Below are 27,097 nucleotides of genomic sequence, written 5' to 3'. Positions count from 1 at the left end.
TAGTGCTTAAATGACTGCTCAAGAGTCGCTAAATGAAGAGTAAACACCCTGCTCTCTATAAGTACTTTTGAGAGGGAAATGTCTGAAAAATCAACCTGATAGCTGATATGCAAGAGTGGAATAAGAATAAAAGGAGATAAAAAAGCTGAGTTGATCAGAAGCAAATCTCAATATTGAGGGCAGATAGTCCTAGAATGCCTTTCCAATAAAGATACTAAACATTGAAATCTTTACTGCTCTTTTGTGGTGCTAAGACCAATTCTTGAAGAGTCCCAGGAGGTACTTGACTAAGGTAAAGTGGAAGGTACCAGCCAATACCTGTTTGATAAGCCAATTTTCCCTCCATTCCAGTACAATATGCACAGCACATACAAACTTTTATCCAGAGTCAGATTTCAATACGCTTAAAACAAAGTGAAATAAGGTTTCTCCTGTACTGTCCCATTACTGACGGCAATGCTTCCTCATGCCGCCTTCTGTGGTCAGGTGCAAATCAACTATTTGACTTGAGAGACCAGATGTTATGCCAACATCAATTTTTCTAAGAGAGTGCACCCAAGTGTTGCCTGTCCTTGTCATGTATTCAGACTGTCCATTTGCAGACGTAAATGTACCTTTTTCACTTTTTAAGATGCTGAGAAGCTTTCACAGCTCCCAAAGGCAGCAGCACCCTGACAAAAGCTTAAGTGTGGGATTTCTCTTTTTGCAACCTGACAATGACTTGATCATACAGTTCTCAGATCTGCTGTTTTCCTAACAGCATCTCACAGATGGCAATTCCTAAGCTACTACAGGACCAGTCATCTAGGGGAAATGACAACAATGAGCTCAGCTGAACATGCACCAACATAAAAGCAAAAGAATAAGAACAGAAGTTCAACAGTTTCTTTTAGTGGATCCACACCCAGAAAAATTTTTGTGTGTTTCAGATCTCAGTAGCCTTTGAAGATAACTATCCTCACATAACTGCTGGTTACCTGCTACTCACACAAACACAGCCACAAAGCATTCACTCAGACTGTGAACTCATTATGTATGAAAAGTGTGCCAGGGAAATCTAGCAGCCTTTGTTGTTTACAACAAGAAATAACTGCTCCACAGTCATTCATGACTGCAGCTAACATATGGCTCACAGAATGTGATGGCAACCATTGCCTCAGGTGGTTCACTAACCCATCAGCTACTGCTGGTAACAGCCGATATCATAGGGCTTATTACTTAATTAACACAGCACTTTATTTGTATTACTTCACTGAAAAAACAACCAAATCACAACAGCAAAGCACTTGAAAAGCTGCAGGAAACATGGCCATCCCTCACTATGCATACAGCACTCTCCAAGTGTGAAATACTCTGGCCAAGTTATCTTCCTGTATTTCTCCACAAGGATAGGTAGATTTCAGCAAGATACTCCTTGAAAAAGACACCTTGGAGGATTGGTCCTCCTGGTAGACCCTGTTATAACACACCACATTACAGAAAAGAGGGTAACAACTCTCTGCTACAGCCCAAGTGTATTTGCTTGAGCATTACCAAATGCCTGCTGAAACGGGCAATCAGGAAATTTGGTGCCCCTTTGTGCTGGGCAGATGGGAAAGGTACACACAACATTCAATTTCCATAAATTCAATTCCATGGTGGAAGTCAGCTTGGCTCTGTATAAACAGTAACAAGTTCAGAACAAGATTACACAAAATATTCCTTCTGGAGCATTGGATGTAGTCTCAACGCACTTCTTCAGGACTTTTATCCCATGATCCCTATCATTTCACACCTACCAGAACCTATATGTCCTCACCTGGCCGAGGAAGGCTCTTTATGCAACCACAGCAAGCTCCAAGTCCTTGCCAGTAGCCCCATGATTGTACTTGGGCTTAGAAAACCTGCCATCCTTAAGAATATCGTACCAAGACTTATCCGCCCCAAAGTCAGTCAATAAAATATTATCTATTTGTTTACATGCCTCAGCTCTCACAAAGCTAAATAATCCTTCTCCCTCACATTGGTCAGAGTCCCTTTAAGAGGTTTTTACTGAATTCAACATTCATGGCATAAATGTTGTCCCAAGTCCACATACAGAGCACATCAAATGTCAGAAAAACTAATGCCCCTTCATTACACAGCCACAGTAAAGCACTACATGGTTCATAACAAGGGGGAGGAGGGAAGTTATCCTGCCCTCTTACCTGCAGAGAACAGAAGGTCTGCGTAAATGGCTCCATTCGGACCAGGTAAGATGCCACTATAATTGCTGATGAATAGTGAGTACAGTAATGGCACTGGGCTGACAGGTCTCCTGGAAATTGCACACAAATAACATTCCAGTACAAAATACCACCATTTCAAGCCCATAGCATCCAGTTACCACAGTACAGCTAAATGGGGAACAGGTACTTTCAGCAGATGTGTTCAAGGACATGTGAGCTACAGCACACCTTGCACTGAATATGTGCATTGAATGTGCACAGTTACTACTGAGCTATGTTCATTTTTTGCCTTCAACATTTCATTTTCTGAAGAAAAAAGCCTTTAACTTTCCAGACCATCTCTTTCTCTAGTAGTGCCAAAAACCTCCTGGTCTTAAGAGGTCAACAGCCTCAACATTCTGTTTCCTTTCTTAAGGTAGCTGTTAGCTAACCCACATGCAGCAGTCTTCTACAAGTAGCTTAACTAACAAAGAAGACCAATGTGTGCAGCTTTGCTAACAGCACAGTCTTTTCCAGGGAACATTGCTTTTTGCTGTAGCTTTTTTCCTGTCCAGGGGAAGAGAGCAGAATGCAGCAGTACAAGGCACATAAGGCAGTACTTGCAGGAGACATTTCTCTTCGAATTGTCAGTCAGTTTGCGTACAGCAGTGAGAGAGGCTCTCCTTGGCATGGTGTTTCCCTTAGCCACAGCTCTGCAAAGTTTTTGTGTGTTCTGAAGGGACTCAAGCCTCTGTTGTCTATTAGCCTCTTAAAACTCTCACCCTCACTTTTTTCCACTTCATTGAAGCGCTGGATGAACTTGTGTTTCCTCTCCGCAGTCTGTGCTCCCATGGGCTTTGACAGGTCTCGAAATGTATGAGGATTAGTGAGGTTTAGAGTCTGAAAAGATACCCAGCAGAGATGGAGATTTTAAGATCTTAGACATCATAACTATCCCAGTGACACTGGGAAGCAGTAAGGCTGTGTTCGAAGTTTCACTCATACAACAAGATCATACAAGTTTAGCTTCCTCTAGAACTTCACAAATAAAGGACCTGGCAGGTTGCAAATGGCTCTCGAGGCTTTTCTGTCCAAAACTCCTTCTCTGTGTTCACAGAAACTTGTCCATGCCTCTCTGCTGAGTTGATGCAGCACGTCCTTAACTAAGTCTGTATTTAAGGGATGTTCATTCACAGAACATAATCCTCAACGTGCTGAAGATAGAGCTGATCTATATGAAATAAGTACAGTTCAAACTAACTACTTCAAATTTTAAACCCTTGGTTTAGACCCCCCTGCTTCAATGGCATAATTCACCAACGGGAATCCTTTGCGCAGTTGCTACCAGAGAAGGTACGGAATTCTGCAGCCAGCACTGACCTCAGAGTGGTAGTCAGCGAGGACCCATGGAAACACAGGATACTGCATGTAATCGTTGTAGCTGCGGCCAGCCAGAGTGTTGAGGTACATGAGGTAATCAAAGTTGCTGATCTCCCTCTTCTGCAGGGAAAGGAAACAAGCATTAAAATCTCCAGACTCTGCCCCTAAAATGCATGAAAAGGCACCCTCACAGGCCTGTGGTTCTCAGGTCCACCAGGACAAGAATGATAGGAATAGTGAAATCAATCATCCTTTGCCATTCAGATCAACAAAATACCTCTTATACAACAATCTATTCAACAGAACCTGTCTTCATTCTGTCTCTTCTTCAGACAGGCCATTTGTATTTGTCTATAATCACACAGTGATTTTATGCTTCATTTGCATAACAAAGCACTTTTTCTTGATTTAAAAGTGAGCCAAATGCATGCATCTGGGTATTGGAAAACCCTGGAAAACTGCCTATACAGAAAAGACTACCCAAAGTGCTACCTGCAAGCAAGAAGCTATGGATTTCTTCATTTGCTCTTAGTCTCCAAGATCACAGCTACAAAAAAGTAAACACATCTCCCAGCTCAGCAAAACATCTGTACATTGATTTAGATGTATAGATGATCTGTGAACAGGCATTCAGCTAGGTGTTTCTCTTTGGTCTCAATTTAAAAATGTGCACAAAATCACACTTAATCTGCTGGACAGTAGCACCATATGTTTCATAGCAGGAGGAGCAGATAACCAGATGTAAATAAAGTGCTCCTCTTGCCAACAACCTCACCTTCAGCAGTGAGAGAACAGCTTAGGCCTTGGGTGCATATGTATACTTACAAACACACATCTGTGTGCAAATTTGCATGGTGAAATTCTTTTCTTAGTTATGTTCAGCCAAGATTTCACTTACCTGCCACTTCTGGAGCATTGTCTTTTCCCCTCCTGAGTGCTTCCTGTGTGGAACAAACATTTGATTGAAACAGCCTACTTCAGAACAATAAGAGAAAATCAACGCACTAACATCTGTGCTCCCTGTGCCCCCTGCTCTCATTGCTCAGAAATGAGGGAACACCAACACTGGAAGGCTGAAGTTCCACCACTGACCAAATAATTCCAAAATCAGAGGGTGTAGTTGATTAGGTTAGTGCTGTTTTGAGTTAAACCATGCTGCTCTGTCTGTAGTCCCAGTCTCATGCCATAGTACAACTATAGAGTGATAATGACAGGTACCATTAAGCCTCTCTGCTTCTATTCTGAAGCCTTATTCTCAAAAGATCATGCTTTTCTGAAGCATTCAAAAAATGATGGCTTACAACCAGAAGTCTCTCAGTCTCCATATCAAAGACTGTTCTTGCACAAAGCACTTTGAAACTAACGTAGCTCTTAAAGAGTGGATTGTCATTTTAACATTTTTAAAATAATAAATATGTATTTTCAACTTTTTTTGTTCTCAAAGTGCAATTTGTTATTAAAACTTTAAATAAAGAACCCAGATCAACTAAAAGCAAGGGAATTCACTTGAAAATAAGAGTCAAAGATTCTGAGGAAACAAAAATTGCAATTCAACTGCACCTGCACTGAATCAGAATGTATGTCAGTATTTAAAGACAATGGACTTGCTCTTGTCAATATCTAGAGACCAAACTGAGACAAGTGACAATTGGATTATCATGGTTTAACCCCAGCTGGTAAATGAGCCCAACACAGTCACTTATGCACTCTCCATGCATAGGATGAAGGAATTGCAGGAGGAAAAGTGAGAAAACTTGTGGGGTAAGATAGTTTAACAGATAAAGCATAGGATGTGCACACAAGCAAAACAAAACAAGGAATTCACTCACTACTTCCCGTTGGCAGGCTGGTATTGAGCTATCTCCATGGCTCCATGACATGTAGCCATGACTTACGAAAACAAACATCACTTGGAATGCCCCTGCCTCCTATTTCCCCAGGTTTATATGCCGAGTATGGTATAGTTTGCTGTGGTACACGCTTTTGGCCAGTGGGGATCGTCTGTCCTAGCTGTGTTCTCTCCCAGCTTTTTATGCACCCCAAGCCTCCTCATGGTCCTGGTGGAACAGTTTGAAGGATAGAAAAGGCCTCAACCCTGTGTAAGCACTTCTCAGCAACAACTAAAACATCCCTGAATTATCAACACTTCTTCCAGCACAAATCCAAATAAAATTTTCTTCTACAATGAGGAAAATTTACTCTATCCCAGCCAAAACCAGTACACAGATTGAAGAAACTTTTCACCTGCCAACGTAAACAGGCTTACTGACATGATACAATACTGGTGGTAAGAGAGGCTCTTTCCTGCAAGAGTAAAACAAATGCTAATGTGCCAGCTCAGGGTCAGGACATTTCAGTTCATGATGTGTAAGGAAGTCAGTTCAGCATAGATTATAAAACTACTGCCGGAATAACTAGCTGCTATTTTTCACTCCTATGCTTCATATTGGATCACACTAGAAGTCCACAAAGTAAGGCTTAAAGTAGCTTCAAAATCTAAATAAAACAACAGAATGGTCTATTATCATTACCATTTTATTGAATTTGCAGTAGTAAATTCTTGTCAGCCATCTCTCATGCTTATGAATAATTGTTTTACTGCCTGTTCAATCCTGGACCAGTTAATAATGTGCATAAAAGAAAAACACTACAGTTTACACATTTTATTTCTTGCTTAGGACTCTCTTCAGAGAAAAGTGTGTTTCTAAGAGAAAGATTTTGAATGCATAAGCATGTAAGCCAGGATGAATTCTAGCACATGGTCTACAATTCCTAAGCTTTGCTTAGGTCTCCTGCTAAACATATGAAACCTAATAATGATAGGCTATGTTTATGGAAACCAATACACACAAAGGTGTAGAGTTCATGTCCAGTACAAAATATAAGATCTTCACTCTTCGTCCAAAAAAAGAATAGATTATACAATTTACACAGTGTAAATCAGAAGAAATTTTATTGACTAGAGTAGTTGTTTTGCACTCTCAGTTTGAGCAACACATGGCTCATGAATGTGGGAACTCCAAAGCACAAAAGAGGTATCATGAACACTTACCCTTTAAAATTAAGTCTTCTCGCACTCTATGTACATTTCACAGAGCTTTGCCCCAGTGGCCTTTGTAAGGCCTCCAAGATACATTTGGAACTCAGAGAGGGTATCTCAAATGGATGTAACAAGATCAGGATTCCTGGCATTATTTGAAGTGTGGTTGGATTAGGCTGTCTGTTACAGAGCGATCAAGTTAGGTTCTTCCCTTTCCACAGGAGCATACTCGCTCACTAAAACCATCCAGGTTTATTTTGGATTTCTGGCTGAGTTAGAAAGCAGGGGAGAGCATTATAAAATGCTTCACCCAGGACTAAACTGGGTCAGTCTTGTGTGGATGTTATGCAACTATATATATGTTGACTTGTGGGTGCCATGACACCCTAGTGAAACACTTGCTCTGCTTGTCACAAGTTCTGAACAGTGAATATGACCATACAAGGGTCAAAATAATTATTTCTGCTGACTTTGGGAGCTACTACATAACTCAAAGAGGTTGACAAGTTCACCATGTCATGAAAATAAGCAAGGCTAAATGTAGTCTCTCCCCTGTAAAAGGCATTCTTCTGGGTCTCAGAGGATGCTCTCTCTAATTCCCCAGAGATGTGAAATTCTCCATTCTCCTCTGTTCACTCAGGGTATCTGAACAAGAATTGCATTACAGGCAGCTCAAGCTTATTACTTCTCTTTGATAATCAATTAGCATTTTTCCAGCCAACACCTCTCTAGACAGCGCAGCAAAAGCTCAGTGTAGATGAAGGTCAGCTATCCAACTGCAGTAAGTGCATTTAAAAATAAATAAATAATCAAAGACTGGTTTGTAAAAGAAACTGAAGTGCTTTATAAATATACATAACTAAAGTTCCAGAGGGAGTGAAATTATATAAACTCAAGAGAGGTACCTACAGATCTATCTATATTTTAATTTTCTAATTCGTAGGACACCATCCATGGCAGAATGTAAACACGATGTGTACTAATGATGATCCACCTTTGGCTACCCTATACGTAAGTGATTTATTAATCCCTCTTCCATTAACATCAGACTATGATCTCACCCTTGTGATAGCCAGTGTGTCATTTGCTAGATACAGGTGGATCTCAACCCATTTGGAGATTCATTGCAGATGAGATAATCTCAATGCATAAGATTTTGCCCTCACGAAAATTAATACTAAAATTCCAATAAACTTAATAGATTCTTAAATTTCACAAAACTGCTTTAATTTTCTTTTTTCTTCCATCCTTCAGAATATAGTCTAAAAGACTGCACCAAGGCTCTCCTAAGCCAACTCTTCTTTAAGAATCTTTGCAGTTACCAAAGATATTGTAAGGAAAATCTCCTTTTTAGTTATTATTATAAGCCAAAATTTATGTCCAAATTATACTATTAACAGAGGAAAGAAGACTTCAAAAGAAATACCAGCCTTCCCTTGTGAAACAATCAAGTCTCTCTCAAACTTAGAAAAGTTTTAGGTTAGATTACTTTATTCTAAAAGTACATCATCTTTCTTGCTTGACTGTACCAGTCCATCTTCCAGTTATGCCTAATCTGTGCTAAAGAATTGAGATGTAATTCAAAATAAAAAATAAACAACATATTCAAGTAGGTCTCCTTGAAGCAGGGTGTCTTGAAGGGGCTAAGGGTGGAGGAAGGAATCTCCCTCATTTATGGAACACTGCTTGCACCATCTGCATTCACTGTGCTTAAACCAAAGGGATAACATTTCCACTGTGGAGACACTGCACTCAGGCATACTTCAGGTTGTGAAGAAACACATCAATTAATCTAGCTAATTTGTTTAGGTGAGCAGAATGCAATCTCCAACCCTGGAATCAGATAAGTCCATTAACATCGTCAGCTTCTTTATGCCAATAATATATTGGACCTCTTATCAGTAGGAGGGGCCTCAATGTTGCATCTCCTGCGATTAATACGTGAACAAACCACTCAGCTTCTTCACTTCCATAGTAGGATTTCTTTCAGATACTATTTTGAAATTATTGTAATCAGTTAATACAATCTTGAGCTTGGTAACCTCAGTCATAGGGACAAATTTCAATAAATTCACATGTTCCAGAGGGAAATCGTTACAGCAAGTGCACTTTTGAAGGGTCACCGATAGGTAGATATTGCAGATAGATACATAAGCACAGATAGATAAATTGCAGCTCATATACTCTCTGCTGCACCACTGAATGAGCCTTCCCTCCCGTGTCCACATCTATCCCTTTTGGCATGTGCTAAGGATGGTATCACGAATGTTGTGAGTTCTAACACATAAAGACAAGTATCTCTCACTCTGCTATTGACGAGTAAAATGAAACAGTTGAGTGACTAAAATGAACACTAAGGCAGTTAGAAGCTAACTAACAGCATCTAACGAGCTCCAGATGCTTTTCTTTTGGCATAATTTGAAATACAACATTTGCAGGCACTGCATGCCATTCAGTTCTTTTCCTTCCAGCTCGATCTCGCGTTCTGGAACCAACCACTATGCGAATGATCTCCAAGGGTGTAGCACTCCTGTTGCTTAGTAACAGTAACTTAGTAAATTCCATAAGCTGCAGAAGGAGCACTGAATAGCAGGACCCTGGAGTTGGGGAAGCCCTTTTGCCACTCCTCACTGGCACCAAGCTTCTTGAAGAGCTGCCATTTTCCGTCAAGGAAGTACGATTCAGAATTCACAGGGTTGTGGAAAGGAAACTGTCCTGTGTTTCATGCTTATGGGTTGATTTACAGACGGAAAGATTAATTCATTATTCAAAGAAGAGAGACAGAGGACAACTGCACAGTAACAGCCTGTGAATGCTCAGCCCACGCTACGGAGAAAAACCGAGCAGCTTGTGACATCTGCACCTCGCCCTCTAGGCCTTTTGAGCTTCTTAGCTGGTAAGATCACACGCAGGGTGGAAGGCTGGCAAAATTGTAAAGATGAAACAATGCTTTTGCTTATTCTTGGGGGGCCTTGATTTTGCAAGTGACTTTGCACTGTGTGATAGTACGGTGGCCCTGAAGTCATTGGGAAAAGTAAGAATATTAAGAAAGGAAACTTTTCTCAAACTATTTACTCATGGTAGAATTTAGTCTAAACATGTCTGTTAGCAAGAGACTGCATTTAAAACAGTCAATGAATTAATCTCTTCCACAACAGATCATATCCAACAACAAGAAGTGGAAACAGGCTTGTAAGCAGGGAAGAGGAACTGCTTGGCTGCATGCCAAATCATTTGCTGAACAAATGCTGGTTTTAAGCTCTACATGCAAGTATTTCATTATAGATGATAGTATCACCTATTCCATGGGTGAATTAGCACATGTCACCTCACAGCCTTCCTGCCACCAGAGAATTGCAGGGACTGCAGAGCTCTGCTGGGCTTGCCAGGCGTGCTCTGCAGCACGCAGAATTCCAAGAGGAAAGACAGAGGAAATTTCTCATAGAGTAGTTCAAGGTGGACTCAAGATGGTTCTGTGGAGCTCTGGGTGCAGTGAACTAGGAAGCACCAACTCTAGAAGCCAATATTAGGCAGAACCACCGAGAAGGAGGCCCTGAAGCCCCAAGCAGTGCTACAGGCAGAAGGACAGTTCTGCTTCTGCCTGTGCCGGAAAGGAAAAAGAAATCTGCAGGGTCCAAATATGCAGTATTTTAGGATCAGATCTTCTTCTTAGGGCAGGCTTAAGATACAGTGGGTCAGTGACACACATGTTCTATTAATTTCTGTATCATGTCAACCTCTGAACTCTGGGCCTGTTAAGCACTGCTAAGGCTCTGGGCTTTTAAAAGCCTTTCCGGGCCAAAGAGTCTAACAAGTGTGGGTAGATAGGGAAAGGGTTTTCTAGTCAAGATCCATTTTAGTCAGCCCATATCACAGAGATTCAGCACCTTCCACCCCAGGAAAAGGCTTGCCAACAACTCAGAGGGTAAACCTGGCAGTGGGGTACAGGTTTAGAGAAAACAAGTGGAAAGACTCATCGTCGTTTCTTAGGTGGTAGGGCAGCACATGTACCTCTCCCTCTGCCATTCCAGGACATGCATGGTGAGCGTAAGATTGAACAGGTGTAATTAACATTTAAGCAAGGAGGACTCCTGTGATTCCTGAATTTTTAATATCAGTGGCTACAGAACTGGGGACCTCTTACACAGAGCCAAAGACAATGAGACATGGCTAAGTAAGCTCCATTATCTCCAACTACAGCCCTGTGAAACACTGATAATTAGTTTACAAGCATGCAGAGGCAGGAGAGCTATTCACCCCTTCAAGGTGTCAAGCACACTAAAATGGTTCTGCAGTCCTCTAGTACTAATCCCTATTTTTGGAATTGCAAATCGTATTTTTCTAAGTCTGAAATGGGGCTCCAACTTTCAACCCAAACTAAATATCACTTAGAGTGAGCACTCCCTAGGGACTTGATCGGTGTATCTGAGAGGTTCACAGCTGGATTTAAAAAAATCTGACTAAAGAAGGCTGTGTGAAAAAACTCTGCAGTCTGGACATTATGCAATGCATCATACAAAGAGATCTGTCTTGAGAAAAATCACACTGATCTGTTTGTTTGGACTGCTTAAAAACCTGAAAGGTCCAGTTTCAAACTTTGTAGCAGCTTGGAAAGGGTTACTGACAGAGAAATACTCAAACCCAGCGGGCTGAACTGCAGCATCTGTCCTGCCGAGCCTCCAGCAGCCAACCTTGCGCGCCAGGCTCCCTCTAGTGCTGCCAGGCACGCAACAGCGCGGAGGGACCCGGCACCGGGAACCGGACACGGGAACGGCGCCGCAACTGAGGGGTTCTTTGCCTAGGTGGTATTCTTTTTAAACAGCAAAGGAAACTGTTTTGGCTCAATGTTTCCCTCTCGGATTTTAAATGAAAAGTAATTAAAAAAATAGGAACGGAATACAATGTTTTCTGAGTTTTAAAAATGTTTTAAAAAGCATTTTTAAAGAAACCACTATTTTGAAATTAGGAAAAAAAATACGGTTTTCCTTGAGGCTCCCATTCATTTTTTTAAAGGCATACATGGTTGAGAAGCTTCACTTATCAAAAAGCACTGAATGTCTTGATCAACTCATCCAACACAAAATTCAAACAAAGAAAAAGTTGGACCCAAAGGTCACCTGGTTCATGTCAAAGCAGAAAGTCTCTCTCCATTCTGCCAACACATAAGAAAGCTCTCTTATAGATCTTTTTCTGAAGTGTGGTTGTCACTCCACCTCTGTGAACGAGAAAGGACTCAGGGTGTCCTGTACCAGCGCTAGAGCCCCGGCATTCCCCATACTGCTCCACTTCATCCTCACAGAATTGCCAACAACAATATTGCATAAAATCCTTAACATGAGTGATCTGTGGTTATAAAACCCTGCTGTTTTGATCTCCAGAACTTTCTACTCACTCCTGGGGAAATTATTTACACTAACATCAAACAAAGGTGAAAAGAATACTTATTTATACTGCAGAGTACTTTGCTTCTACTACCTGTCAACATATATATAGAATAGCATTGACATTGTTCCTTGGTAATATGGTTCTGTAAATACTCACGAGAGACAAACATGGGAGTGACACACAGAAACATTTAACTGTGTTTAAATATTTTCATATAAAATAACAAAAAACCTATTTTGGAACACACCCTCAGGGCAAGACTGAATCCACTGCACTGCTTCCAGTATTTTCTGAAGCATCTGCCTCATTACAGAGCTCTTGGGAGAGTGGGTGGTAGCTGGGTTAATACTTTTGCATTATTTTGGGCTATGGCATGTAATTGAAAAGAAGCTGAAATGCCTTAGCTGTAGCTTGAGCTTCCCCTTCATGTATTCACACATGATTAATGAGTAGCCAAAAAGCCTGAAGGGTTTGTAGTGAAGTCTTTCTAATAGGGACATGTATTGTCGACAAATCTGTATTTTGTCCTAAACAATCATTCATCAAAGCTGCAATTTGACTCTTCAAAATTAAATGCCAGAGCATCCAGACCTGAGATCACTCAGCTGTAACCTGTACTCCTCTCTAAACTCTCACTGGGTGGGACACTGTCATCCATTTCCAGGGAATAAGCCTATTTCCTTTGCCACTAGCCGTAATTAGCAGCTGTATTTAAAGACCTTTGATTAGAATGAGTTCACCAAGTAAGTGGACTATACTCTTACAGGCCTCACTTCCAGGAAGCATGCAACACATGCTGAGCATCAGTATGAGTCAAAAGTCTGACTGCTACACCTACATGCATTTTGCTGAGGGCAGGGCACCTTTTCAGTGGGAGACCCTCTATCCCGCAGCATGAACAAAACAGCAAGGTTAGAGTACCCAGAGGAGGAGACAATTAGCAAGGCCTGGTTTAACATGGCATTAAGCAGCACTGACACCAATCCCTGTTGCAGTTTGCCCTGTAGGTGATGTACGAATTGCCAATTCATTTCTGGCAAGTCTGGGAGCCCACCTCATTCCTGAGTCCTGGTCAAAACAAAAATATTAATGATTTCCTTTAAACACTTAATCTTTCAATAACATCCAGAGCCCAAATCTCAAGTCCATTACACAGGAAACTTAACCAACCTATTAGCAAATGCCAGGCCTGTAAAGATGGCAACTGTTGATCTGGTGGAATGAGACAATTTTGGATAGCTTCTTTTAATGCCGTCTCTAAGGACTGGGTTGAGACCCGCAATATATTTTTCTCCAGCCCTCAGCTGGCTGATGGATAATAACATATTTCATTCAGTTTCATTATATCCTAAGCTCAAATCAGTATTTAGGAATGAAAGACAGCAAATGTCTCCCACTTGTAATTTCACCCTGTAATGTAATATAGATGTTGCCTTGCAATGAAATAATATTGTAAATTATTAGAATTTCATGTACTAAAAATACTTCCGGGAAGAATTTTCAGAGTTGCAGATTTGCAGTAGAAAATTTCTGCCCTCAAAAAAACCCCAAACCTTCTGAAAACTCTAGCAGTAATATTAACATACAACTGTGTGATTAACAGCCCTGGCTTTCAAAGGCTTTATTGGCGTTCTCACATTTTATCCACAGATTCTGGTGTGCCTGTCTGTCAGCAGAGAGATGCCCAAGGGAAAAGGTCCACAAGGGAGAAGGATCACCTTGAAAGTGGCAAAAAATTCAGTCCGGGTAGCTTTTAATGGAAGGCGCCGTCTTGACTTAAGCAAAATGGGCATTGCCATCTTCCCCAAGTGCATTCTGGAGCTGGCTGATGTGGAGGAACTTGATTTGAGCAGAAACTTGTTAAGAAAGATTCCAAACTTCATTGAGAAGTTCCAGAATCTGATGTGGCTGGACCTGCATAGTAATCAGCTTGATGAGCTGCCTGCAGCAATAGGCACACTTAAGAACCTTACTTACCTGAATTTATGCAACAACAAGTTGACCACAAAAGGTCTGCCAGAAGAGTTGACCCTTCTCAAGAACCTGCGTACACTCAACCTTGGCTTGAACTGTCTCGAGACTATTCCCACCACTCTTGGGACCCTGAGGGAACTTATTGAGCTAGGTCTCTTTGACAACTCCTTGACTCTGATCCCAAAGAGTGTGAAAAAGCTCCCCAAGCTTGAGAGACTGAATGTAAAAAGAAACCCTTTACCAGAATTTGCAAAGGAAGATGAGCCAATTGACACAGTTAAACGCATTGAATCGCTTTACTTAGTAGAAAAGAAGGACCTGTGCAATTCCTGCCTGGAGATGTGTCAGGGTGAGAGGGACGAGCTGCACAAGTTAGAGGATATGACACCCGGCCCCTCAAATAAGCCAAGTTTCCCTTCACTCATTACACCCAATTCCACTGCAATGAATAACCAAGAAGAATGGAGAATAAAAGACAACAATCCTTGAAATACACCAAGGCATTCTACGGATCATGTTCCATGAAGTCCACCCCAAGCAAATAAAAAGCTGACTTCCTCCTCCTCCATTTTCCTGTGGTTCTGCATCTTTAATGATCAGCTTCATTTTAGAAGTAGATCTCTGTGGTCTCTAAAGTGAAAACCATAACTACTAAACCAGATGTGCATTTGGAAAAGGCTATTTACATCTGGGCCTGTCCCTACAACATGTTCTCCATGTTTGGGTTTTTTGGGGTCTTTCGTGTGTGCAGTGTCCAATAAAAGGATCTTTTAAAAAACCAGTAAATCTATTCCCACCACTAAGGCCTAAATATTATTTCTGTTCATTTTCACAGAGTGAGACAGAGCTGAACTAGTAAGTACCATTTGGAGGAAAAGGCAAAGACCTGGGAACCTTCTGCTGCTGGTGGCTGCCACCAAGCTCTCAGAGTCTCAAGAAGACACTGTCAGTGTAGGAACTGCAAGCCTGTTCCAATTCAGCAAAGGCAGCAAACACAAGTGTTATGCTCAGGAATAACTAAGCAGTACAAACACAATACTTAGAGACAGATAAGCAGTGATCCTGATTGCCATCAAGGGTCCAGATTCTGCCGGTTCTTTGGGATTTTGGGTGCTATACCTAGATGCAGCAATCTCCAAGTTGCACAACACAAACAGCATGACTGCCCATACTCATAGTGTTTTATCAGCCTCTGAGTCTCTCTCCAAGGAAGATGCAGAAGGGGTAGGAAAAATACTTCTCTTTTTAAGGGTCCCAGGCTTATCACTTAAACAGTGACTAAAGTGATTAAGAGAGGAACAGTCATTGTTCTTGCCATGATCCACGAGTCAGCTTCTGAATTGACAAAGTCAGGTCTGGTATCCCCACAGCAGTTTTGGGTTTTTGTTGATATGTACATATGCACGTGTGCACCCGAACACACACATTCACTTCTGAAAAAAAATCCTTAGAGCAGAGAGTGCTTACATCCTGCAGACAGCAATATACAGGGACAAGCAATGAGCAGATTATAAAAGCACCCAAGCATGACATGAGAAGGGCTGCCAGTGGCCATAATAACTCATGGTGACAGCAAACATTTAAGCAATGTTTGAATGAAGCAAATATTTGAATGAAGAATAAAGTGCCAGCCAGGAGCACTTTATTTTTTAAATGACTACAGTAGAGCCTGGTAGTCAGAACTCCTGTGTATTTCCTGTGGACTAGGTGGAAAAACTGATAAGGGATTTCCCAGAAATCCTATTACCCCAATTTCATACGATGCATCAAACTTGTAATTTCTCCTTTCTATGCTTCAACTCTGCAGTTATTAATAGTGTGTCTGGGCAGTGAATTTAGTCTGGCCTTCCTCCTTGTCTCAGGTATGGCAGAAAAAGCTGGAAAGCTGTGGAAGTTAGCCATTGCCCCCCTAGATGGGGAAGGAGCCCAAAGTGCTGCTTTTGAAATTTTCTAACTCTGAAAAAGCTCCACAATTCAAACAAGGGAAAAGTAAACTCATCAAGTCCTCAGTCCATTGGTTCTGACTGGTAAAGGGAAGCACACCTACTGAGGTAATTTCCTCTAACTTTCCAGTTTAACACAACTTTTCTGGCTTCAATACTTATGCAGTGATTTTAATAAATGTTACGTTCATTTTATTTCAGTTAATGCTCTAACATGGTCCAGCCAAAGCTATGCCAATGGCCCTTTATGTTCTCAGAGTGAATAAGTTGTGTAGTCTCCTCTCAGCCAGTGGAGAAAAACTGAAGGCACAGCCTTACTGAGTTTCAGGACACACTACTTTAGGCTTAGGCATGCAGCCTGTCTCAAATTCTGAGATTAACCGTGAGTCAAATGTTTCTTCCAATAACCACCAGCCCAGTTAATACCCATATTTCTTGATGCTCTAATGCATCTCTCAAGATGTTTGTGCCTCTTGAGCTCCCAGCAAGCAGGGGAAAAAGAAATCCTAGAGTGAGTTACTGTTTACACAGAACAGATATCACGCTCCACAGTCAGCCATCACCTCTGGCATAGGCTAGGCTCTAGCTGGAGCTGGTTCCATACTGCACTGATACTTTTAGCCAGTTGATGACTGGAGATCAGGGGTGAAAATGCTCCCTTACAAGATAGGTAATGATTTGCAACAGGTAAACTGAAAATTAAAATAGGTATAGCTGACACAGTCTACAACACCTCAGGGGTAACGTGCACCTCAGGTCTCAACACAATTCCAGCCTCAGCAATCATCTCAGAGCACACCAATTAGGCACTTAGGGCTGTGTTCCTCAAATACCCAAACTGAGAAAAGTCACAGTAACTCATAGCATGCATGAAACATTCTCTCAAGGAGAGAGGAGAAAAGTATTTTCCTGCAATGGTAAATCTGAGGGACAAGTTAGTATCTCCACTGTGCAGCTAATACAACAAGCCAAAAAATCCATGTGTACGTCACTGCCTGCACTAAGCACTCAATGAAGAGGTCAGTATGCAAAACCATTATGGATAAGCTCTGTCCTCACCTCATTGTCTGTTCCCACAGTAATCATCTGTGTAGAGATTACCAATAAAGTGATATTAAGGAGGTAATAATTATTAATCATCTATGCACGGTCAGTTTTTGACACTCATCTTCATACTGTGATGAAGTATGCTAGAATGCTTTTTGAAGTTCTGGCAACACCTTTGAAACTTTTAAAGGAAGGATACAAATAGATATGTTTCTATATACTTTTTTAAAGGTGCAACTTATTCACATAATTACACTTATTACAGTTATCCAACGTTTCCTATGTTTTACCTTATATTTAGGGATTCTTCTGTTATCCCCTTCGACTTCAAAGCAGGTTGGAAAGAGCAAAATCTATAGGAGATATGAAAGGACACATTATAGTTATGCAAATGGTTATTAGGACTCATTACATATCTATATAATTCTATGTCCTCACAACTTTATTCAGGAGGACAAGACATTGCCCTGAGACTCTAACCTAGGACAAAGCTGACTAACTTAGGACAAAGCTGAGCTAATACAACAGGCAAAAATATACATCTAATATTAAGGAGTTGCTATGGCCTGGATAAAAGCAGTTTATTTTCCCAACAGGACTTTGAATTTACAAGGGGTTATGGACTTTTTGGTTTAAGGTGCAATTAAAGTCAGAGAGTAAGAACCCACTCAGACATTTAATTAGCAAAAACGGCAACAAGAGCACCAACCCTCATCTCAGCCATTCATTTGTTGTGGGTTTATGATATCAGACAAACTATACCCTTGAAATACATAGTTTTGGTGACCCTCAGCTGAGGATCAGAACCTTGTCTTGAACTGCCTTTGAAAGATTCCCCCAAGAGATACTTGTCAGAGCTCAAAGACAGCAAAAATAATGCCTGGCTCTGGGGCAAATCCTGATGATTCTAAGTAGCCACACTATGCAGCCTGTTTGGAGAGGAAAAGCAGATAAATCTGCAGTTTTTAATGCAATACTGCAACAGGGATTGTTCAGAGATTTCAGGAGCAGAAGGAATTGCTATGATTCTTTAGAAATTAACAATACCAATGCTCAGTTTGGGCTGCAGAATTTAGTACAGGAAGCACTAGTACTGAAGTGGATTTTCCTTTGTAAAGGCCAGTGAATGCAATCCTGATATAATGGCCAGAACTGCAGTAGACAATAACATACAAGAAAATAAAGTGCAAATTAATCACTTCATAGACTTACATTCAAGGTCCATTAAACAAGACAAGCACATAAGGATTTTTTTTTTTTTTAATGCCATTGTTAAAAGTTAACTCTACAGAGATAAAGTCAGAGGGACAAAAAATATGTTATTCCTAAAGAATTTAGTGATAGTATGAGAGTTGGAAGAAAGCAGGAAGAAACCTTCTTTCACCCAGTACTGTGAGGTGAGGTAGAGGTGGTGCTCATCTCAGTGGAAGGAAGGAAAACAGCTACAGTCAAAATTTCCTGGGATGCAGGGACACACAACACACTACTGGGTTCTAGAAAAGTCCTACACATTAGATCCCTTGATAAGTCAATGGCTATATAATGCTCCAAAGAGTTCACAGGCCAGCAAAAGGAAAATTTCACAGCTAAAGTGTTACCCATTAAAGCTCAAGGAAAACATGGTAAATAAAGCTCTTTTGGCAGCACAACACAGACACCTGTCACCAGGATAAATCAGAGTGGTATACCAGGAGCATCACCAGGAGCATTCCTACATTATTGGAAGCTAGCCATTACCTTTTAAATATCTTATTTCGGTCACTGTCATGGAAGACAAGAAATCTGGAGTAACCGTTTTTGAAGAATATTTCCAAAGCGATCTCCTGGAAAGGTAAACATTTACAGTGTGAGGAGCTGCAGAGCAAACCCTAGAGCTACAAAGAGTCCATCATGGTCTGTCCAGTTCTTCAGGGCTTTAAAAAAAAGACCTTGACTTTTTTGACAAATGTGCAGAACTAAAGTAAAATATGTCTACCTTCTAAATTTCTTCAACTGTGGGGTTGATCCTACTAGGTTACTGGGCATTCAAACACTTCTTTGAAACTAAACCAAACTCCAGATATTGGTTCCATCACTCACCTTTTCCTGCTGCTTCTGAAACATTTTTATCATGAAATCTCAGTGAGATTAATAAAACAATAGTAGTATTAGGTTCCAACTAGGTGATAAAGATAACACAAAGAGGGAATACTAAATAAGAATTTCTTTTAGAAAGCAAACATACTGCTTTCTAAATTAAGACAGAGCTCAACAGAACTGCCAAATAATTTCTCCTGACCAGAAACACCAAAGGAGGAAGGGCAGTTTATGACATTTTGTACTAAAACCTTGAGGAATTAAAGAAATTGAAGGAAAAATTCACTCCCGGGGGGAAACCCCCTCCCCAGAATGTCTCCATACATTGTTTTGCTGGGCATTAAAATATAATCCTATTATTAACTTGAGAGAGGTCCTTTTTCCACCCAAGTCATTCAAGAAAAACTATAAATAACATGTAGTGTCTGGGAACCCAGACAAGGGTTTCAATCCAAATGTGGCAGGTGCAGTACAAACCTAGAGAAACTCTCTGGCGGCAGGTGGCCCATACATGATTCACAAATAAAATATAAAGCAGAAAGGTAATATGAGAGCAGCTATGACAATAAACATCTCACAGCATTTGCTCTGAAGCTCAGCTTTCCAAATGAGATCTGTTCAAGTGTTGCCATTACAGAATTGGGCCAGTGCTTTGCTCTGGGCTGGGCTATGTGCATGGACAAGAGGAGACCAGGTGGGGCACAGTCACTGCCTAAACATCTGATCTACCTGTCCTGCAGGGAAAGCACAAGGAATCAGCTTTCCTTTTTTTCCACAATATTTTTTCAAAGAATTTTGTGGCTTAGAGTCCCAGCACAAACCTGATAGAGAAACCTGAGTTTTCAGTTCATTAATTGAACAAAACCACCCTGGAACAACAACAGAAAGACCATGGAACAACAACAAAAAACCCCAAACCACAAAACCCCTCAACCCAACAAGCTCAGCCTTTGCCCCAGGCCCATTCAAAGACTGTTTCTACTCACCTCCACTCTTCACTTTGGTTCACAGCAAAAATTTCTATTTCGCATGTTTAAAAAAGTCCACGCACACACAAACTTGAATATATGAATAGCTGGAAGACTTCTGCTGGTAACTTTGATGCTATTCCCCAAGCAAAAGAGGTGACAGCTCTGCTCAGGCTGATCACCAGTGATCTTAGTAAGCTTCATACAGTTACTCAAAACATAACTTACATTCCTGTACATGCTTGGTAAGTGACCTAACCACTGCAATATATTGTATCCTGAAGTAGGTCTCACCTACCAAAATTGCCCAGTTTGCATACATAATTAAATATAAAATAAAACAGGGCTGACTCATGGATGAGTACCATACTACATGACATGAGACAATTATCAGCCCCATTTTCTCCAGCTTCTGATTCTTCGAAATGATTTTGCATTCCCTGTTGAACCTCAACCTTCCAAAAATGGATTCAAAATAACAAGTAACTAGTTGCACCTACTTCAAAACTTCATATTTTGGTCAAATATGAGAATTGCTCCTTAGACTGTACCAAAACCATCTAAAGCAAGTACAGGCTCTGGTGTTGCAAGAAGCTCTAGTTACAACTCCTCTGTGATTCTTCTCACAGGTTCACCTAAATGAGACAAAACTGAAAGGGTACCAAGGCCCCTGGTGATGAGTAGCTCCTGGGTATTACAGCTACAGGCACAGAATCCTCTTTGGTTTATGGTTCTTTTATTGAACCACAGGCACAACTTGAAAGTTATTCCAAGAGGCCCAGGATAAGTGTGTTAGTAACCCATAGTACACTGATGCCAAGACTACTGAAATCTTTGGGAGCTGAATATTACTGGTAGCTTCCATAAAAATAAAGAACATTAACTCCAAGTCTAATTTTCAAATACGTTGTGTAAACAACACTGTTAGCCCAACAATTAATAAGCCAACCGGTCCAGTCAGGGTGTTTAAACACTGTTCTGAGTATAAAAAGGAGTTTGTATTAGCAAAGGCTAGTGAAGCAATGATTGGACCAAAAGCATTTTGATCCTCAAGCAAAAAAAAAATACCAACTGAGCGAGAGGTTTTCAGTCATGTCATTACTGCTGTTGCATCTTTCCCTGAAATGACTGAGCGTGTTAATTCCTACCTGCAGGAGAAAGCGCATCAGATGAATCTCTCTGATATCATGATACGAATAACGGGAACACATCTGGTCTCCCACAGCGTGATCTTTATGACATAAGTTGAAAATAAATTGATCACTGATTCTGGAGGAGAAAAATAATAATAATAATAATAAAAAATTGAAACAAAAAAGATGTGGAGAGCCCTCTTGAACATCCATGGCCTCCCTTAATGAAAAACAAGAATACCGAGAGATATCAAGATCCACTGGGACATACATAAAATGAAAACAAAGCTAAAGAAATAAAGTTAAATACTAAGAGAAGATTTTATACTAGTTACCCAAATAAAGAGACTGTGGAGGCTAGGTGTAGCTTTGGATCTATTTTAGTACATGCAAATAGGCAGACAGCAATGTTTTGCACACATTGAAGTCTGAGAATCAGCAAGGGAAAAAACTTGTTGGGAGCACCTGAAAGCCCAAGTAGAGGGTAAGCATCATATGGACACACAGCTATTGTAAACAGCAGTTACTTGGAATTAATAATTAAGCAATTAATTAATTATTATTTTAGTTGTGTATATGTTTTGGAATTGCAATCAACAGCCTAGCCCACAGAAAATCCTTTAGAAAAACAACCTTAGCTTTTATCAGATCCAGTCCAATCAACCCTTAAGTCACCTGGTCAGATTGACTGATATTAGACTTAGTAAGATGGAGACGCAGAGCAGACAGTCAGGGAGTAAAAATGCTGAGCTACTCACTGTCCCACTGGGCTTTGCACACGAGCACACAGTATGCACAAAGAGCTTAGTCTAACAGACTCATTTTCAATATTGATCACTTTCAATTAATCATGAGTCAAGAGATGATAGCAGTGTGCCAAATATTAATTACAATTCTGTCTTGGAGAACAAAACAAAAAACTTATGAGATGAAGCTAAAGGCTTTTGTACTCACTGTTCCATATGAATAAAAGACGTGAGTTACTCAGAAAGAAACTTTAACAACGCTATAACATAACTGAAAACCAGCAATGTATATGTGAGACTGTCTATCATCTCAATCTTTTGAAGATGGGTGTACTCATAGCCCCTCCAAAACCTGTGAACAAACACCCATGTTAGTTATGCTAAACAGGTATTTTAACAAGTGAAAAGGAGGGCAAACTTCTTGCTATGCTATTATTCTGCTTGAAATCCCCGCAAAATCTGTGCAAATTCAAGGTATCCATGTTCCAATACTGAAGCTGACCAAGCAGATCTCTGGAAGGAAGGACAGAATGACCCACCTGGACAAGCAGTGACGAGTACAGTAGACTTCCTCCTGAGGGGACAGCACAAAGCACTCGCAGATGTAAAAGTGCTCTTTGCCGAAGAGCAGCACCCCTTCCAGTGCTGTGTGACCCTGCACAACTGCCACGGAGCACTTGAATGTCACCTAGAATGGAGGCAAGCATAATAAGGCCAGAACTCAACACAGGAGCCAGAGGCAGCAGGGAGCCAGAGCCAGTGATGCAGAACAGGTTATCTGTACCAAAAAACCTGCCATATTAATTGGTAACTAATCATCTAGTAGCCTAGTCTGAAAAAATATTGCTCCCAAAATCTTAAAACACTACTACTGCCTTACATATTAAGAAAACTGCTCACTGCTGAGGTCCTCCTTTAAATTAGCACAATCCTGAATTGCATAGAATCCAGAAATGAGTGAAAAATTTTGCAATCTGAGTCAATCTGAAGCTGCAAGGACCAGAGGGCTACATACAAAAGGATTAGAGAGGTATTTATATGACAGGAGAACTTTCCTGTTTCAGAAATGTAATGTAGTGTACTGACAAGTATGAAAAGTATTACAGATTTTGTTTTTCTCTTAAGATCTCAATTATCTCTGTCAAACTTTGTAAGAACTAGGGATCTGTTCTATTTCATGGGGCATGCAAAACTGACCCAGAAATGGCATTGGTTTTACTAGATCATGTAAAGTCTACATGATAATATGTAGAGTATGGTTCTCCTTTGCTCTTTGCCTTTGTTCCTAACCTCACTCTTTCTGGAGTCAAACCTACAAACCTTCCTTTCTTTCCCAAACTACACATGGTCTAGCTAAGGTCCGCTGAAACAGACCCACACTGCTTCACAAGCTTTTAGTCTTTGATGTTAGGATATCATAAATATTAATTTCATAAGTAAATGAAATAAAATCTTTCTACACTTAAATACTTTACTGAAAAGCAATATTTTACCAACAAATGGGGTGCTTCATTTTGAAATCACTTAGTGGGCACAGAAAGTTGTTTTCTTCATTCTGGTTTTAAGGGAAAAAAAAACCAGCCCTGGGAGATTTCTGTGGGTAATTTTTCATGAAAATCTCTTCAATCTCTTTCCCCTCTAAATGATTTCTAAGAGGAAGGCAGCGTTTTTCCATCACCTCTCCCACAGGAATGCCTGTCTCTGTGGGGATATGCCAACCACAGAACTCTGAACTGTAGTGCCTGCCATTATGTGCTTAGAGACGTATGCTTGCACTGAGAATACTGGGGAATTCTGCTCACATTAACAAACCACGTGGTTTCCTGAAGTAATTAAATAGGAAAAAGATTGCTTCTTCCCAAAAGGAAGGTAACTGAATATTGAAACATCAGGCAGTTGCATAAAGCATCTCCACAGAAGCAAAGCTGAAATCCAGACTTCTAAGAAGTCCACCTCATCCAATCCAGAGATCATGTGTGTGGGTACAGGAGGCACGTGGATCATGAAGGAGGCCTGTTTATGATCACTAATATGGCCTGCCACAAATAAACACTTTTCTATTCTGCCTAAGGCAGAACCAGGGCACAGTAGTAGACCCTGTTGAGGGGGAGAGCACATATCTCTCTTTCACAAACATTAAACACTATGCCTGCATATTCTGTACTATCCAACCAGAAACTGTTAATAGCGTCAATCCCTTTCTTTAATTTTGTCTTATTTCTTCAAATTTATATTATTATTAAATAGATCTGCATTATTTGAAATACAAGAGCCCTTGAGCTGAGCAAATTTTCTTCATTTGGGGAATGTGACATATTATTGCTGATAAGTAACAAAGATCTGACTGAGTTGTACTGCAGAATCTCCACTAGGACAATGCTGTACCTGCAAATCTTGTACCTTCAGTCTGGCATTGAAACACCAAGCAGCTTGAAATTATCATAAATTAAAAAAAACAACCTTTCATTTTCTGTCAAAACAGATCAAAACCCAGTTCACAAGCTACTAGAATCATTAATCAATGAAGCAAACATGACATAAAATAATTGAATAATTACCTTCTAAGTTATTGCCCAAAGCCCTGCATCTCTTGATTGCTCTGTTCATTCAGATGTACAAGGGAATACATTGACTCAAACTCACACACACTCACACACACAATGACTTTCCTGAGCAGTTCAGGAGATAAAATGGCTCCAGTTGCCTGCTTGAAGTGCACACAGCTCAGGAGGCAGCCACTGACAAGGCAGGACCGTGGTGCACTAAGTGAGCACAGGACAGCTAATGTCACCCCCCGCTGCTTTTGTTAATACTTCTGTCAGCTCGGCGAGGCAGTGACTGCTGCTGGAAAAAAACATGCCTGGCATTTCTGATGGCTTCCTGCAGAGTTACATGGAGAAGAGACAGACAGCCTGAAGGCTTAAAATGAGATCAGTGCATGGAAATCATGCCTCGCATTTTCATGCCTGTCTCCTTCAGCTGGGGAGAGGTATGGGGAGGAAGGGGCAAAAGGAGGAGGGGCAGAGAGATGAATTCTGTCACAGAAACAAACTGCACCAAGAACTCTGAGAAAGTCATATTAGAGAGCACAAGTGTCACCCTTTAGCCACTGGCAGAGCATCAAGAAAATCTGGTGATGGTATTGCAATATTTTAATACAACAGCTATTTCTATATCTATGTACAGCTATCACAGCACTGTGATGTCTGAGTTTAAATACTACAAGTATTTGGCATCCACTATGGGATGCTAACTCTTAGGCCACTGAGGGAATGATGCCACTGAAAAAAACATACACACTGCAGAAGATTGGGGAATGAGGCTAGATTGTCAATATGTTGATGTTTCTCAATTAAATTGACAGCATCGAAGTTTTTATCTTCCTAAGAGTCACCCTTCTTTACTCCACAACTCATCTTCTCCCACAATGTTCCTGAACCTTAATCCTCTTCCTTTTACTGGGAGGAACCTTGGTGAAGGGCATCCAGTCCAGTACAAGAGTGAAGAAGGAACAGAAATGTTTTGAATAGATAACACACGATGCAAGCATCAAAGAGGAAGCATGGAAATTTTCTATGGCCTTAGAGGGAAGAATCTGTCTAGCACTCATGGGGAGACAGAAAGAAAGATATGTGAAAGGAGGAAGGAAACATTTTCTGCTATTCTTCAAGGAGACACTGAACTACAGACCTCTAGAAAACTGGCATATTCTTCCCAAGGTTATAAATAAATTTGATGTAGGCACTGCTCTGAGCATGAGTAAAGGTTGTAGAGCAGCAGAGGAATTCTCAGAGTCTCAGAATTTGCCATATCTTAGACAAATTCAGACAACGGTGTCATGTAAGAGAATATCTTGCTTGCCATGCCCAATTTTTTTTCTCTTACGTCAAGGAATTAATGTTAATTGCTCTTCAAGAAAAGTTTATACAGGAGTTCATACAGAGGCTGCAAAACTATTTGCTCTAAGCAAACAGAGAGTAATGATGTCTACTGTAGCCAGAATTCACCTGAACCCCAAACTGAAAGGAACAGATAGGCCTCCATATCCAATTCATCCTCTAAATTGCCATGCTCCAGAGAAAATTTTCTAGTTCATCTTTCCTACCTTTTCACTCTCTGCAAACTCTTGCAATATAATTTGTCTCTCCATACACAATTCCAAGAAGTCTTCTGAATGGAAACTTTCATGTAGAGCTGGGAAGAATGTTAGCTGGTTACAATCCAATCCCTTCTGATCCATCTCCCTCTCTGCTCCATTTAACATCAGGTCTCCTATATCAGTATAAAAGAGATTGCAGTTTTAGTGGCAGCCGGATGACACCAAAAGCATTTGCAATTTAGTCTTTCACTCCGTCTATTCTACCTCGGGAAACAGGCAAGAGAATTAAAATCTGTGGTCACTGAAGAAGGATGCTTATTTCAGGGAACCAAAGGCAGATACATGCATTCAGCCATAATTCAAACAAAATCCCTATAATTACAGAAGATTAGGAAATTAGGAAAAATTTTAATGGTAATCTTTTAGGAACATGGACTGAGCAGGATCTTAAGAAAACCCAAAGAGAGACAACGCACTTATATCTCGCCCAAGCTGCGTCCCAAGTTTTGCAAACTCATGCAATGCATGCAGATAGAAAAGGAACAATCAGCCTTTGTATTAAGGCTGACTGTAACTGCTTCATGCAGAAACTAGAGTGCTTCCATCTTGTTTGGAGTCTAAAACAATAAGCTCCACTCATATGTTTGCTAGGCCCTATCACAGTAAGAAATATACAATACTGCAGTTTTACAACAGCACTTCTTCCAAGTTTAAGCAATTGGAAGCTTTCCAGGTACCCAAAAGTGCCCAAAGCTTACACTTCAAAACAGCTTTTTCACTTTAGACCTTTCAGGTGGCAACAAGAGAGCAGCAAATTCTGAAGACAGTTGATATATCACCTATGAAATTCGCATCAGTTTTGCCATAGAGGTTACAGTGACATTTTAGCCCAGAGCACCAACAGTAAGGGTTTTTTGCTGGATTAAATTGTCACCTAGAAATCCATACCCTAATTCCAATTATCTTTGTTTATGTCCACTGTCTTGATGATGCAATGTAGCCCTAAGAGTTTACCTGGATTCACTTCAGAAGGGGAAGTTGTTTCCTTTCTGTTTGCTAGAAGAACCTGAAAAGAGATTAGGTGTGACTGGAGTGGAGGTAAACATAACTAAGGACCTTG

The 27,097-nt window shown here is 40.6% G+C and overlaps 2 protein-coding genes across 16 annotated transcripts in view; one reads left to right on the top strand and one right to left on the bottom strand.

The window, feature by feature from the left end:
- The window catches only part of WDFY4 (WDFY family member 4), a 131,969-nt gene that overhangs the window by 22,576 nt on the left and 82,296 nt on the right, over positions 1 to 27,097 (bottom strand). For all 15 annotated transcript variants that reach the window (XR_005701882.2, XM_058421537.1, XM_040071402.2 and 12 more), the window contains 10 exons: positions 26,992 to 27,043; positions 25,984 to 26,150; positions 22,418 to 22,566; positions 21,148 to 21,268; positions 18,693 to 18,778; positions 17,246 to 17,308; positions 4,465 to 4,507; positions 3,567 to 3,686; positions 2,969 to 3,086; positions 2,187 to 2,296 (listed from right to left, as the gene is read on the bottom strand). Coding sequence is in view for 14 of the 15 variants with exons in the window: in XM_058421537.1 (XP_058277520.1) it covers positions 2,187 to 2,296; positions 2,969 to 3,086; positions 3,567 to 3,686; positions 4,465 to 4,507; positions 17,246 to 17,308; positions 18,693 to 18,778; positions 21,148 to 21,268; positions 22,418 to 22,566; positions 25,984 to 26,150; positions 26,992 to 27,043 (1,029 nt within the window). In the remaining variant the exon portion in view is untranslated. The remainder of the gene's footprint in view (positions 1 to 2,186; positions 2,297 to 2,968; positions 3,087 to 3,566; positions 3,687 to 4,464; positions 4,508 to 17,245; positions 17,309 to 18,692; positions 18,779 to 21,147; positions 21,269 to 22,417; positions 22,567 to 25,983; positions 26,151 to 26,991; positions 27,044 to 27,097) is intronic.
- On the top strand, positions 9,390 to 14,454 carry LRRC18 (leucine rich repeat containing 18). The gene is made up of 2 exons (XM_040071414.1): positions 9,390 to 9,502; positions 13,642 to 14,454. The coding sequence occupies exon 2, from the start codon at positions 13,672 to 13,674 to the stop codon at positions 14,452 to 14,454; it is 783 nt and encodes a 260-aa protein (XP_039927348.1). The 5' UTR covers positions 9,390 to 9,502; positions 13,642 to 13,671.

This window comes from Hirundo rustica, chromosome 8 (genome assembly GCF_015227805.2).
Source record: "Hirundo rustica isolate bHirRus1 chromosome 8, bHirRus1.pri.v3, whole genome shotgun sequence".
In the NCBI taxonomy this organism is placed as follows: Eukaryota; Metazoa; Chordata; class Aves; order Passeriformes; family Hirundinidae; genus Hirundo; species Hirundo rustica.
The sequence above is the reverse complement of the archived record's forward strand: the minus strand, read 5'-3'. Positions and strand labels throughout refer to the sequence as shown.

Coding starts and splice junctions, on each gene's coding strand:
- LRRC18 (XM_040071414.1), top strand. CDS start 13,672: ATGCCCAAGGGAAAAGGTCCACAAGGGAGAAGGATCACCTTGAAAGTG.